The sequence below is a fragment of the Herpailurus yagouaroundi genome, unplaced genomic scaffold, assembly GCF_014898765.1.
Source record: "Herpailurus yagouaroundi ecotype Mexico unplaced genomic scaffold, PumYag 28, whole genome shotgun sequence".
In the NCBI taxonomy this organism is placed as follows: Eukaryota; Metazoa; Chordata; class Mammalia; order Carnivora; family Felidae; genus Herpailurus; species Herpailurus yagouaroundi.
The window spans coordinates 94,867,973-94,883,916 of NW_024412376.1; the positions used below are offsets into that span (position 1 = coordinate 94,867,973).

General features: G+C 40.3%; 2 protein-coding genes across 5 annotated transcripts in view; one reads left to right on the forward strand and one right to left on the reverse strand.

Moving 5' to 3' along the window:
- Positions 1 to 300: 300 nt before the first annotated feature.
- The window catches only part of HERC3 (HECT and RLD domain containing E3 ubiquitin protein ligase 3), a 115,833-nt gene continuing 100,189 nt past the window's right edge, over positions 301 to 15,944 (reverse strand). For all 3 annotated transcript variants that reach the window (XM_040478490.1, XM_040478495.1, XM_040478493.1), the window contains exons 24-26: positions 4,523 to 4,706; positions 4,184 to 4,286; positions 301 to 2,012 (exon numbers count right to left, since the gene is read on the reverse strand). In XM_040478490.1, coding sequence (XP_040334424.1) covers positions 1,804 to 2,012; positions 4,184 to 4,286; positions 4,523 to 4,706 — 496 coding nt within the window. In that variant the 3' untranslated portion in view covers positions 301 to 1,803. The remainder of the gene's footprint in view (positions 2,013 to 4,183; positions 4,287 to 4,522; positions 4,707 to 15,944) is intronic.
- The window catches only part of NAP1L5 (nucleosome assembly protein 1 like 5), a 2,410-nt gene continuing 1,640 nt past the window's right edge, over positions 15,175 to 15,944 (forward strand). The window contains exon 1 of one of the 2 annotated variants that reach the window (XM_040478501.1): positions 15,175 to 15,944. In XM_040478501.1, coding sequence (XP_040334435.1) covers positions 15,292 to 15,879 — 588 coding nt within the window. In that variant the 5' untranslated portion in view covers positions 15,175 to 15,291 and the 3' untranslated portion in view covers positions 15,880 to 15,944. The other variant, XM_040478505.1, reaches the window with a different exon arrangement.

The following is a 15,944-nucleotide window of genomic DNA, read 5'->3' on the forward strand; positions in this document are numbered from 1 at the left end:
ATGCTCTCTTCAAATTGTTCCTGGCCCTTCCCTAAATATGCTCCCATGTTCAAGCCTTTGCTAAGGCCTTCTCCTCCATGCAAAATGCCTTTTCACTCATCACAACCTTCAGAAATCCCATCCATTCATAAGGCTACTTGCTTCCCCGATCCTGGGTACTGCCCCTGCTTTCTTTCCCATTCCCCTAGTGCTTGCTTTTACTTTCTTATGACTGGAACCAAATTCAACCTTGTATTATTTGAGTAGATAACTCTTCTATTGAAAGCAAGCTACTCGTTCTGCAAATACAATAAGAAATAGTTTTAAGTTAAAACACCAAATTTATTGCATAATATTGAACTATATGCACACACATAGAAAATAAACATTTCATATAACTGTATATCTTTTTTATTCTTGTATTATAAAGACTGAAAAAACTACCAATTTAGCCATTGAGATAACTTTTAAAACCAAAAAAAAAAAAAAAAAAGCAAAATCTACATCCTTCATTGAGATTTGATGCTGTATCACACGGTTCATAAATACTTCATTTTATATAAATAAGTCTTTCCTCTAGTGACTAGGAATTTAAAATTAGGCTGACATGGATTCTTTGATCATGTAGAATTTTCTTATCCCATGATGAAGAAGATTGAGCATGTCATTATTTTTGATACATATATTTGCTTTAAACACAATCCCCCCTGAAATCCCACTGTAAACAAACATTTCAAATGCAATAAACAAAAGATCCGTAATATAGAATGTCCTTAAGTGTTAGCAATTAGGGAAAAGGAAAAAAAATAGAAATTTTGCAATTTAAATAGAAATTAAAAAAATAGACTGCATGCATCCACTAGAAGGAGAGGAAGGGAGCATTAAGTCAGATAACAACAATGGGATGAAGTAAGAGCAAAAGGGAAGGAGAGGAAGAAAAGAGAAAGTGGTAGAAGGTATAAATTGATAAGGAAAGAGGACAAGAAATTTATTATTTCTACTTTCCTTGGAGAAGCAACTTGCTCCAGAAGCGAGATAACTGAAGGGGTGGGGGGGTGGTCTATCACCTCACCTTATTGTCGAAGGTACTTGGCTGAATAACAAAACAAAATTTGGCTCAGCGGCAACGCTAAGCTGCTCTACACATCTTTAAGTAGGTCCAGGCAGAGCCAGGGGGAGATTGCTAGTCCCTCAATAACTTCTTGTAAAGCAAGATGTGTTCGTAAAGGCTCCCACAAATTCTCAAGAGTTCAGCCAAAGTAATGGACCCAGATCCAGCTTCCTGGAATTGGGAATTTCTGAAGTAGTCCTTTCCCCTTTAGTCCTTACAGTAGGGCTGCAACAAGCCAGAAGCATTTCCAAGTCTGCAGAGAAAGGAGACGTTCCGCACGTGCAGGTGAGAAAGGACACATTAGTCAAAATCATTCTTGCAGAGGAATGAGAAGAGAGGACAGGAAGCACTGTGAGGAAATATCAGGGCTGAGAGAGACATCTGGGAAGTAAGAGTTTAAAATTCCACTGCCATTGTATCCAGCAGAGTGCAATATACTCACAAGTGCAAGGAACACTACTAGGTAATTTGGTTTAAAGACAAAAATGCCTCCCATATTAAGAGCCAATTTTTCACCCCATCCCTAACCCCTGATTTTTCAAAAGGGTTGCTTACTGCTCACAAGCCCAGAAACACATCTACTGGGTTCAGGATTCAAAAGTCCCAACTCACTTATACAATAAAAAAATAGAACTCCCTCCCCATGGTTTTCTGTATGGGCCTCAATGTGGACACCGAGGAAGGGAGGGAAATCTGGGGCGAGCTGGGGAGCCTCAAGCCAAACTGAACCCCTCATAGTTGTCAAGGGCCTGGGTCAGCCGTGCACTCAGGATCTCTTTGCTGCTGTATTTGGGGAGATCAAGAAGATTGTAACAAGTGTGGGCCACGGGCAAGTACTCCTCCCCGCTGGCTGTGGACTGGATGACGATCTGCAGGCTTGCCATGCCATAGATGGGGATCCGATCACTGCCCGTCAGGAACACTGAGGAGAAAGGGAACCGGCATTACCAGCTGCGCAACGAGGAGCTGCTCTCCGCAGAAAGGAGAGGAAGGTGTGACACCCTGTGGATTGCCTGAGAAGTACACTTTCATGTGCCAATATGGATGGCATTCATATTGATACATGCTTGTTCTTATAAAGCAAAAGAGACTGCCTTTCAAATCCTGTTTTTTGGTTGTATATGGATAAAAATTCTGTTTCTCACTGGCTAATTTCAGACCCTGATTATATACTGATACAAATAATCCATCCAATTGAAAGATGCTCAAAAATGCCCTCAAATAAAAGATGGCCTCAATCAAATGTATGTCCTCATAAATGTTATGAGCCTTCACAGAATCCAAGAGGAAAGGAATTGCTGATAGAGGAAAAGAAGAGCTTACCTTAGGGGAAACCAGGAAGAAGACTATAACCTATGTGACCTCAAGGTCTCCTCTTACCAAGTGTCTAGTGCATATAACCCTCCTTAGCTAATGAATATCCATTTGGGATCTGTTTGCTCCTTTCCCTATTTTTTTAAAACAGAAGAGCTGACACTGATATTCTGTTAGACATCTCACTCTTGGAACACTGTGACTTGGCAAAAACAAAACAAAACAAACAAACAAAAAAACAACGCAGCTGTCTTTCTCTGTTTTCTGGCACTACATAATCTCAGAGTTAATTGCTGGAAATTACTAGAAACAAATCACTGGTTAAGGAGCGCTTTCAACTAACCTATTACCTGAGGCTATGATATGTAAACATTCTTGCCAAAATCTGTAGTTACTAAAAATTTCCACAAGTCTAATGATCTCGGAAGAGAAAAATGTCTTTTAAGGAAATCTCCATGACCACGAGCAGGCTCCTCTTGGTTGTTATAGCCCTATGAGCTCCCTTGATACACTTTAACCTATTTGACTTATATGCCACTGATTCCCAAGAGCCAATGTAACTAGGCAGAGGGGAAGCAGGGCTTTTTTTAAGCATTCTTGTGTGAGCCCAACTTCCTCCATCCTTACTCCATGGAAGCACAAGAATGTGGAGGTAAATCCTGCATTAATATTAATATATGCTCATTCTTATAAACCAAAAGGGACTACCTTTCAACTCCTATTGTTTTGTTTTATATGGATAAAAATTTTATACTATTCACCGGCTCATTTCTGGTCCAATTATATACAGTCACAAAGATTTCAACTATTTTTAAAAGGCTGAATTTGGGGACACCCAGGTGGCTCATTCGGTTAAGCATCCGACTCTTGATTTCAGCTCAGGTTATGATCCCAGGGTCGTGGGATCAAGCCTGTGTTGGGCTCTGCACTGAGAGTGGAGCTTGCCTGAGATTCTCCTCCCCCCGCCTCCCTCCCCCCTCACCGCCCCTCTGCCCCACTCGTTCTCCTTCTTTCTCAAATAATATAAAATAGAATAGAATGGCTGAATTTGTTCACCTAAACTCGGCTTCATTCTCCTCTCCAGATATTACCCTTCTTAAATGCCACCCAGCCAGTGATCAAGGACCATATATTATAGGCTTCCATGTATGTGTAATGTCCAAAACAGGCACACCCACAGAGCCAGAAAGTAGACTGGTGGCAGTGGGGAGGAGGTGCTGTGAGAGGTTGGGAAGAAATGCGGATTGATTAAAGAGTTCGAGGTTTCTTAAGATGATGAACATGTTCTAAAAATTATTGATAGTTTCAAAACTCTGTGAATATACTAACAACCACTGAATTATACACTTTAATTGGGTGAACTGTATGCTTTGTGAGTTATATATCTCAATAAAACTATTAAAAACCATATCTCCCCAGTTATATCTGCAGTGGGCACTGTAAAATCTTCAAAAGTCTAGAGAGATAAGGGAAGTTAATCAGATTCCATCAAAATAATATTTAAAGGTATCACATATAAAATAACTAATATTTTCAGAGCAATGGAAAAATCAATGAAATGTTTTTCTTCCTTGATTCAACACATCCTGTTAGGCAACAAATACTGAGTAACAAGCTGTGTTTGCCTGAGATACCATTAAGACAAGAAGTGTAGATTATTTCCCTTATTTACTCTTCTCCATTTAAAAGAGTTGACCTTAACCTATGGAGTACATCATCCTACACCATATGCAACACTGAAGTGTGGACAAACACCATATTAACATTACTGATACTTACAGAGAAACTTCTTCTTCTTTTCCAATGGAAATTCATGAAATGTTTCCCAAAATAGTTTCACAGTGGGATGTGTGGCTGAGTAATCACCCTTGTAGATGGCAGTCTGCCCAAAAAAGACAAAAAAGAAAAAAAAAATCTATCTTAAAGGAGAGGACATACATGTATAGAGGACATACATTTGTGTACCATTTGCAGTTGAGACTAAGAAAGAACCCCTGAGATACAGGAAGCCTCTGATTCCTATTCAACCACAGAACACTTGGAAGACCATGCTCTGGGCACAGCTACCCAGGCCACTGCTGCTTCCTTGGAGGTAAAGACAGTGCCGTTTGTGCTCACCTCTTCTAGTTCTTCCCAGTTGTAGTTGCTGTTTCCCACCATCATAGCCCTTAGTTCTGAAGGCTGGAAGAGCTCGAGCACCTTGCCACCACACACTTTTAGGAAGCCACTGGAGAAGGCTGTGTACCATTCGTGAACTGAGATTTGGAAGACATAATTCACATAAGCATCCACGAATTCCTGCCTGCCAGAAGACCAAAGAAATAGAACACATTTAGCCCAAAGTCTTACAGAGTTTATCAAGTTCACCTTCTAACACAGAGGTTGAGAGAGATTAAAAGTGGAATTTCATCAAATTCTCGCACCATGAGGCATCCGTAGGTTACTGCCCAGCCCTCGGATTCCACGAGAGTTTCAGGTGATCGGGGAGCAGGGAAGCCAGGTAGGAAGGGGAGGAGGCAAGGCAGGTAGAGCTGTACCACTGACTTTATTTTACCTGAGGAGCTCCAGATTTCATCTTGCTTATTAGGGTCCTACTTAAAATTTAGTATGAAAAAAGTAAAGACTCTGCTTAAAAAAAAAGTCTAAGATAATGACTCTAGGCTTCTTCCTTTCTCTTCAGAAACGAATAAAGTTAAACCATCTGATATTTGCATCCTAACCTATTCTAAAAGGTAATTTCTGGAAAGGACTGTCTTATACAATGGGTTCCATCTGACTAATAATCAGTCAAATGCAAATTAAGACACTAACTTCCTGCAAGTCTGGTTCACAGCAGTTGGCTTCCTGGGCTGCAAGTGTAGATAAGGGGTTGGTTTTCTAGGCAGGTTTCTGCAGGTTGCAGGTCAGAGTTCTATTTTCATATATGGTCTGGCCATCATCTGTGTGCATTCAGTGTCTCACTAGTGGGAACGTAAACTGTGAATTGAGACATACACATCTAGGAGAAAAACTCACCACTATCTAGAGAAGTTGAAAACGTAAATACCTTTTGACTGAGCTAACCCTACTACCAGGTGGGTGGCCGAGAGAGACTCTCATGTGAGTGCACAAGTACACAGATGTTCACTGCACCATCTTCTTATAATACACAGAATTGTAAGACACAAAACTAAATATCCACTAATATGAGAATGGACAAAAAAAGATGGTATGGTCATATGACAGAAACCATTTAAGCACTGCACTCTAATGGAATTAACTATACCCGTATTTATCAAAATGAACGGAATCTCAAGAACAATGTTTAAGTGAAACCCAAGTTTTTGAATGTTAAGAACAATAAGATAGCATTTACTAAGTTGTTTTTTAACATTTACAACAATACTATCTATAAGAGTCAGAGGCTCTGCCACTTACAGCCTGTGACCCATGGGTAAGTTATTTAATCTCTTTGTGCCTCAATCCCTTCATCTGTAAAATGGGAAAAGTAAGAGTATAAAACTCATGGGACTCTTATAAAAATTAAATGAGTTAATACATGAAGAGTTCTTAGAACCAAGGCTGCTTTATAAATATCAGCAATTACTACTGCTGGTGGAAATACAAACTGGTACAGCCACTCTGGAAAACAGTATGGAGGTTCCTCAAAAAATTAAAAATAGACCTAGCAACTGCACTACTAGGTATTTATTCAAGAGATACAGGTGTGCTGTTTCAAAGGGGCACATGCACACCAATGTTTACAGCAGCGCTGTCAACAACAGCCAAAGTATGTAAAGAGACCAAATGTCCATCAACAGATGAGTGGATAAAGAAGATATGGTATATACACACACACACACACACACACACACACACACACACAATGGCGTATTGCTCGGCAATCAAAAAGAATGAAATCTCGCCATTCGCAACTACGTGGATGGAAGTAGAAGGTATTATGCTAAGCAAAATTAGTCAGAGAAAGACAAATATCATATGACTTCATTCATATGAGGATTTTAAGACACAGAATAGATGAACATAGGGGAAGGGAAGCAAAAATAATATAAAAACAGGAAGAGGGCAAAACATAAAAGGCTCTTATATATGGAGAACAAACAGAGGGTTCCTGGAGGGCTTGTGGGAGGAGGGATGGGCTAAATGGGTAAGGGGCATTAAGGAATCTACTCCTGAAATCACTGTTGCAATATACACTAACCTGGGTGTAAATTAAGCAATAAATAAATTTTAAAAAATCCTCAATTTACTAAAGAAAAAATAAACATTAGCAATTATTATATGGCTTATGGCTTTAAAATCCTGTTTATGAGTATGAAATTATATATGTGGTATATATAAGAAATGTGATATGATTTTTTAAGAATAAAACCATTAGGGGTGCCTGGATGGCTCAGTCAGTTAAGCATCCAACTTTGGCTCATGTCATGATCTCACGGTTTGTGGATTTGAGCCCTGCGTCGGGCTCTGTGCTAACAGCTCAGAATCTGGAGCCTGCTTCAGATTCCATCTCCCTGCCCCTTCCCTGCTCGCTGTCTCTCTCAAATATAAAAAATAAAACATCAAAAAATTTTAAGAAAAAATAAAATAAAACCATTAATGGAAAAAGATTTTGGTCTTAATATACCCATATATAAAAACATGAAAGAAAATGTATCAAATTCCTAAGTGTTTTGTCTGTATAAGAAAAGAAGGTGTGGAAGAGAGGAAAGGGATCAAGAAGATGTACGGGAGTCTCACTGGCATCAGTCATTGTTTTATTACAAAATCTGAAACACATACTCTGCTTACTCTGGTTCATGGACACAAAGATGTTCATCATCTTAGTCTTTGTACTTTTCTATATTTTAACTTTTTTCTAAAAATTAAAAAAAATCTGACCTTATAAAGACAGATACTTTCTACTTCTCCTTCACTGTGGGATACCACTTCATAACACTACACTGAAACATCCTGCATTTCCTCCAAGTAAACACGTCTTACACAATCACCATCTACACCCATAACTAACCAACAGACAGTATAATACAGCGGATAAGTGAGGCAGACGGGGATTCAAATACATGCTCTGCCGTGTATATGCTAACTATTAAGCCTCTCTTTTCTCATCTTTAAAATGGGTTAAATGTTCAGTTTTTAAAATAAAAGCCATTAAACTAGAAAGATTATTGTACATCTTAACCACAGATGCTAAAAGTTTCTCACAGGCATCCAATGCACAACTTACCTAAAACCCATTAGATAAAACTAAAGAGGATTTTCCTGGTACAACTGCCTATGAGAAGCACCATCAACAGGATTTTTTCTTATAGACTATCACGGTTAATTTTAGGTGTCAACTTGACTCGGCTATGGTACCCAGTTGTTTAGTTAAACATCAGTCAAGATGGTGCTGTGAAGGTATTTTTTATATAGGAACAACATCAGAGACTTTGAGTAAAGCAGATCAGTCTCCATAAAGTGGGAAGCCCTCATCCAGTCAGCTGAAGGCCTTAAAAGACTTCAGTCTTCCACACCCTCCAAAGAAGAAGGAATCTGGCTTCCAGACGGCCTTCTGACTCAAGACTGCAGCATCCACTCCCGTCAGAATGGTCAGCCTGCCAGCCTGCCCTGCAGATTTCCAACTTGCCAGCCTCATAATTGTGTGACAGATTCCTGAGGATCAGTATCTCTTTTTGTTTTTCTTTCTCTATATATGCATGTATACACATCCATATATGGTCCCTTTGAGCTGGGGTATCAGTTTTTTCCTGCCTACAAACTCTAACAGAAGCATCAGCCCTTCCTAGATTTCAAGTCTGCCGGCCTTTGGACTAGAACTACAACCATTGGCTCTCCTGGATCTGCAGCTTGCTGACTGCAGATCCTGGGCCTGGTCTGCCTGCATTTATGTACACGTGCACACACACACACACACACACACTCCCTACTGGTTCTGTTTCTCTGGAGAAACCTAACAGATCATGTAAATATCATCTAAATTAGGTAGGGGTGAGAGTTAGTTTGATTAACCCTGAAGTAAAATTCTTCCACAGCTGTGAACCCGCATTGTATCTGTACGTATATATCTCCTATTGGTCCTGTTTCTCTGGAGAAGCCTAATACAAATCTTGGTACCAGGAAGTGGGGTATTACAATAGCAAATATCTAAAAATGTAGAATGACTGTGGAATTGGATAACGGGTAAAGGCTGTCAGAGTTTTGAGGCACTTGACAGAAAATGCCTAGATGCCTGGAAGAGACAGTTAACAGAAATATAAACAGCAAAGGAGATTCTGGTGAGGGCACAGAAAGACAAGAGGAGAGCTGTAGAGAAAGCTTTTGTTGTCAGAAAATAAATACACATCATAAATAATGTGGCTAGAAAAAAGAATGTTGAAATGCCTCTGGAGAAGTTTACAAGGAAATGTGCTGCTTATTGGAAATTGGAGGAAAGAAAGGTGATCTTGTTATCAAGTGGCAAAGAACTGGGCCAAATTGTGTTCTAGTGTTTTGCATCCCTGTGAATTGTCTGGGAAGCCAACAAAGTTACTAAAAATAAAAACTTTTAAGAGCAGAAACACTGCCAGTTTGCACCAAAGAGACAGGGATGGACAAAATGAAGGAAGACTGTTGGACTTCTGGAATACTACTGGTATGAAATGAACCTACCCAACTGACGCACTCTGCAAACAGGCATTACCTTTTAAGAAGAGGGAAGAATGCCCCCAAAGGCAAATCAGAGTCCAGTGAGACTACTACTGCCATCATGGGCTTATTAGGTCAAGGAACCAGAGCCAGTAACTTCTTGGCCACGGAAGGTAGGGCCACCACCCCTGTGAGCCAGAGGATACAGCATAGTCCCAAAGAAGATTATTCTCCAAGCCCCAAAATCTAGTGAAATTTTCCCTGCTAGGTTTAGGACTTGCTTGGGACCTATGACCTCTTTCCTCCTGATGTCTCCCTTTTATAATGGGACTGTCCATCCCATGCCTGTGCCCACCATCGTACTGAAGCAGATAACTTGAATCTGGCTTCACAGCTGTGAATTTCACAGCTGTGGAAGAATTTTACCTCAGGATTTAGACAATATTTACCTGATATAGGAGTCAGGGTTCTCCAGAGAGAAACAGAACCAGTAGGTATATGTGTGTGTACATGTACACAAATGGAGGCAGATAAGCCCCAGGCTCTGCAGTCAGCAAGCTGCAGATCCAGGAGAGCCAACTGTGTTCTAGTCCAAAGACAGGGAGGCTTGAGAACCAGGAGGGGTTTATGCTTCTGTTAGAGTCTGTAGGGAGGAAAAACTGATGTCCCAGTTCAAAGACAGAATCAGGCAGGAAGAGTACCTGTTACTCAGCCTTTTTGTTCTATTCAGGCCTTCAACTGATGAGACCCTCACACATCAGGGACTGCAATCTGCTTTACTCAGTTTCCTGTTCAAATGTTAACCTCATCCACAAACACCCTTACATATATCCAGAGTAATACCTCATGAAATATCTGGGTACACCATGACCCAGTCAATTTGATACCTAAAATTAACCATCACAGATGAGACTTTGGACTTAAGAGTTGATGCTGGAATTGTGTTAAGATTTTGGGGGATGTTGGAATGGGGTAAATGTATTTTATAGGTGAGAAGGACAAGACTTTCAGAGGGCCAGAGGGTGGAGTGTTATGAGCTGGATTTTCTCCCCCTAAAATTCATATATTGAAGTTCTAACCCCAGTACCTCAGTAGATGACCTTATTTAGATATATAATCTTTACAAAGGTAATCAAGTTCAAAATAAGGGCATTAGGGTGAGCCCTACTCCACCATGACTGGTGTCCTTATAAAAAGGGGAAATTTGGACACAGAAATATTCAGAGGGAAGACAATGGGAAGAGATAGAAGGAGAAGCCAGCCATCTGCAGCCAAAACGAGAAGCTTCAGAAGAAGCCAACCCTGTCAATACCTTGTTCTTGGACTCCTAGCTTCCAGAACTGAGATAATAAATTGTTGTTTAAGCCAGTCTTTGGTACTTTGTTATACCAGCCCTAGCGAACTCATATACTCTAATCTCTGTATGTCAATTAGTATTGCTCTCAACACATTCTTTTAATAATGATCACTAACAGTTACAGAGTGTTTACTAGGTACTGATCACTGCAATAAATTCTTAGATACACACTATCTCAGTGTGTATCTCTTTGAGTGGATTTAATGGTAGAAGAATGTCCCAATAAAAAAATATGCAAAAATAAATTTTAAAAAAGTTTCTTGAGGCTGCAGAGATAAATTTTGAATTATTTTCCATTTTCAAAAATTTTCAGGTAAATTGTCATTATTCCAATATCAGAACTGAATCCAAGACGAACAGTTGGTACATGGGCAGGGGCAGAAATTGAAGCCAGATGTCTGAATACAGACCTGTGCTCCCAACCACCTCATCTAAGTGTCCTCCCTTTCCCCTGCCTGGATTCTTTTCATTTCCAATGTGACAGCTACATGAGAAATTACAATATGCTGAGATAAAGTTTTCACAACATGATAGCTCATCTACGTTACTCACAATTCTGTGTTACTGCAGCCTCAATTATACACTAGAGTCCATAAAGCCCACAAAATGAGACAACTCTTAACGAGGTGACATTTTAAAATACATAAATTTAAAGAACAAGTACTATATCCATTGCCAATGGTTTGTATAAGTCTGGATTCAAATGGTAGTAAGGTTCTTTAAAAAAGTTTGTTAAGTTGATTCTGAGATTTATATAGAAAGGTAAAGAAACTAGGAGAGCCAAATCAACTGTGAAAAAGAACAAAGTTAGAGAATTCAACATTACCTAATTTCTTGACTTATTATAAAGTTAGTTATCAAGGGTATTGTTGGCAAAAAGATAGACACATAAATAAATCAATGCAACAGAAAGTCCAGAAATACCCACACAAATATGGTCAACTAATTCTCAACAAATTTGCAAAAGCAATTTAGCAGACAGTGTTTTCAATAAATGGTTCTGGATCAACATGATATCCACATGCAAAAGGTATATATCCATATACCTCACACTTCTATAAAAGCTAAATCAGTAAGGATGACAGTCTAAATGTGAAAGTTATAAAACTTCTGGAAAAAAACATAGGAACAAATCTTTGTGGCCTTAGATTTGGCAAAGATCTTTTAGCCATGACACCAAAAGCCCAATCCATAAAAGACAAAAAAATTATCAAAATTTTAAATTTCTATTTTTTGAAAAAAATTAAAAGACTAAGCCATGGACTAGAAAAAAATATTTACAAAACACATATTTCACAAAGGACTTGTAACTAAAATATATAAAACCATTAAAAAATAAGAAAACAAAAAACTCAACTTAGAAAATGGGCAAAAGATATAAACTGATATTTCATCAAAGAAGACATATGAATGACACATAAGTATATTGGAAGATACTCAACATCATTAATCGTTTAGGATACTATACACAGCTATTAGATTAAGGGGGAAAAACCCGACAACCAAATGCCGTTGGAATAACTATAGCTCATACGTTACTGTATGTGTGAAAACAAAATGGCATAGTCACTTTGGAACACTGTGGAACTTTCTCAAAAAGCTAAATATACGTTTAAAATATGACCAAGCAATTCTACTTGTAGCTATGTATCCAAGAGAAGTAAAAACTTATGTTCACTGCAGCATTATTTATAATCACAAAACATTGGAAACAGCCCAAATGGGAATATTACTCAGTAATAAAAAGGGAAAAAAAATGACTAGTGTTCACAACATCACAGATAAATCTCAAATGCATTATGGTGAGTGAAAAAGGCCAGACTCAAAAGTCCACACACATATGATTCCATTTATAGGACATTCTGGGAAAAAAACAATTTTAGAGATGGATCAGTGGTCAGCAGGGCTGACAAGGGAAGGACTATGAAGGAGTTTTTTGGGATGATGTTATTGTTCTACATCTCAGTGTAGTGTTTACATGACTGTATCTGCCAAAGCAAAGGACAAATTTTATTACACATAAATTAATAATTAAATTGTATTTTTATTATATGTAAAATATAATAAATTATATCTCAACAAAAGACCTTTTTGAAAAAAGTAGCCTAGCTTAACACTAAAGTTTAAGATTTTTTAAGATGGCAAAATAAAATTCCTGTAAGATGAGCACATCCTGTTTGTCTCAGCCAACTCAAGGAAGTCAATGGATTTTATTAAAATTCTGGCTTTTTATAAAAGGTCTGTCACAACTTCTACACTACAGTCAGAGGCCTGGTTTCTGCCTCTGATTCTGTCAATCAAGTAATACATACAGTAACAGAATATTTCACTTTATTTTTCTGCTTCCAAGTTCCTTACCTTTAAAATGAGAGAAAGCATTCCTAACCTCAAGGTAAATGCAACCATTAAGAGATGATAAATGGAATATATGCGTAGGATTGCTGACAATACTGACTCCATCTTTGGTCCTCCACCTTGTTCACGTTTGCTCAGTGACTACTCTCGGGGAATACGTGCTCCGGGCCCTTGGAGATTAACACACATACCTTAAAATTATGGGGGAGGCTTGTTTTGGCCTCCCATGAATCTGATAGAGATAACATGGTCTTTCCCCTTCCTGATGTACAGATGGTTCCACAAGTTATAGGTTAGCTGTCAGGTGCACGCAAGCCATTTATATAGGTATATGGGAACCCTCTGCTCTCACTATAATGCCCATCTACCTGTCTCCTCGCCCTATAAAATCAGGGGACTAACATCTGGATTTTGCGGAGAATAACTCTGCAGCTCGCCCACCATCGGATCCCTTATCAGTAAGTTACCCTGAATAAAACTCTTTGTAAACTGCATGGAGTGGCCTCCTTCGTTTTCTGGTCTCTGAGTGCCTTCTCAATTTATTATCTCTCTTCCACTAATAACGTGATACGTGGAATATGTATAGTGTCAGCCAACTAAATATAGATGTATGATCACATTTAAACTCAGCTAAGCTGAAATTTCAGCCTTAACAATAAGACCTGTCACTACAAATGGTAACAAAAAAAAAGAAAGTAAATTATCTGAAGCACAAATAAGAAAGTAAAATACACAATAAGAATCACAAATACATTTAAAAAACTAGGATGTTTGCTAATGGGAATATACTGGGCTTTTTGTAAAAGGTTCTTTTCTTTGGGGAAGGGCACAAAAATATCTGTTTTTTTTTTTAATGTTTGTTTTTATTTGGGGGAGAGTAGGAGCAGGGGAGGGGTGGAGAGAGGGGCAGACAGAGGATCCAAAGTGGGCTCTGCGCTGACAGCAGAGAGCCTGATGTGGGACTCGAACCCACAAACCGTGAGATCATGACCTGAGCCAAAGTCGGAGGCTTAACTGACTGAACCACCCAGGCACCCCCAAAAATGTCCTTTTCTAAAAAGGAATATTATTGCAGGTTATCTCTGCATATTAATGAATGTAATTAACTTGTAAAAAAAACACTCCAATACATCAAGTGCTTGCTACATGTCAACACTAAGGGCTTTACATATTATTATCTAATTTAATATTCATAAAAACCACAAGATAGCACCAACTGTACTTTAGGAAGTAATTTCCTAACATTCATATGCTTGATGGAAGACCTTCAGCAAGTTCCAGTACACTGAAAGAGAAGCATTTAAACCAATAATGCTGAATTTGAAACTATTCCTAAGAAATACCAAGAAGGATCATTTGTCTTCTTCCATACCTAAAATATGTGTCCTCATCCTTATTCAAGAAGCTATCACTTTGGTCTATCTAATAAGCAAGGTAAGGAAGTAAAATAAAATGACTACTCTCATCTTGCTCTTAAAGAAGGAGAGTTCCCTTTTTAAGACCTTTTAAAAATGCTCTCAGATACAAATCCCCAGCAAGACCACAAAGCAGATACTCAACTATGGAGTGCCTTGGGGACAATGTCTGTGTGTACACATGTGTGTCTGTGTGTCCCCCATAAACCACAGTACTTAATACATGCATTCACATGGATAGGATGCTGCCCTTACCCTGGGCCTAAGGCTTCTAACACCTTCTAAGGCCTTGCTTTTCTTTGGTCCTTCAGCTTTATTCCTGCCCACGGGCCAAAGATTTCTGAGGGAACTTCTAGAACACATTCCAGAATACCAACGGTCCTGAGATTCCCTATCCAAATGGCTCCAAAACGGTTTCCAAGATCCAGCTAGCCGAGAGAAGACTTTACCACCAATACATAGGCCGCTAACTGAGGAATGATCAAGAAGGGCTATTAAGTGGGCAGATGGACATGCAAACTGCCCTCTCCACACACATGCACCCAGGACCCCAGAGGGGTACAGTTAGTTCTACAGTGCCTTCGCTTTCTGTACAGGACTTCACAGGAATCTGAGAGGTGATCGAAGCTGACTCCACAAGAGTAAGCCAGAGACACCCAACCAACGCCAGTTGTGGGGTCGTGCAGACAAAGGCCAAGACAGATACACTGACAGTTGTATACAAGGACCTGAGTGGGATAGAGCAGCAAACTGAGAAAGACTGAGGCCATTGAAACAATTCCTGAAAGGGGGCCTTGGGTCCTGCTGTCATTCCCAGCCCAGCTCAACAGGGGGTAAGGTATGTGGGCAGACTGGGGGCAGGGTATCCAAGAAACAGGTTCTGACGTCAGCTGCAGTGCCAAGGAGATGGCAGGGTAGCAACAGGGGGAAGCTGGCGCAGTATGGGGGCAAGACCATCAGCTGATTGTAGAGAGCCAGTCAAGGGCTGGCGATAAAAGGGCGGGGCCGCGGCCGACGTCACTGCCGCGGCCGACGTCACCGCCACTTGCCGCATCCTCAAGATATCTCTGGTGCAGCTCGGGTGCAGGTCTCTGCGGGAGCCACCCTAGACCTCTGCAGCTTCTCCTGTTAACATGGCCGACTCGGAAAACCAGGGACCTGCGGAGGCAAGCCAGGCGGCGGCAGCAGCGGCGGCGGCAGCGGCAGCGGAGGCGGCCGCAGCGGAGGAGGTAATGGCGGAAGGCGGTGCGCAGGGGGGAGACTCTGACAGCGCGGCTGGCGACTCCGACAGCGCGGCTGGTCAGACGGCCGAGGAGCCCCAGACCCCAGCAGAGAATGCACCAAAGCCGAAAAATGACTTTATTGAGAGCCTGCCTAATTCGGTGAAATGCCGAGTCCTGGCCCTTAAAAAGCTGCAGAAACGATGCGATAAGATAGAAGCCAAATTTGATAAGGAATTTCAGGCTCTGGAAAAAAAGTATAACGACATCTATAAGCCCCTACTTGCCAAGATCCAAGAGCTCACTGGTGAGATGGAGGGATGTGCATGGACCTTAGAAGGGGAGGAGGAGGACGACGACGAGGAAGAGTACGAGGATGAGGAGGAGGGGGAAGAGGAGGAGGAGGAGGAGGAGGAAGCTGCGGCAGAGGCTGCTGCGGAGGCGGCCGCTGCCAAAGATGAGGGTCCCCATTCTGCGGTGTCTGATGACGCCAAGAAATAAGCGGGGGCAGAGATTCTGAAGAGAATGACGCGAAAACAAATACCCTATTTCTTTTCTTTTTTTTT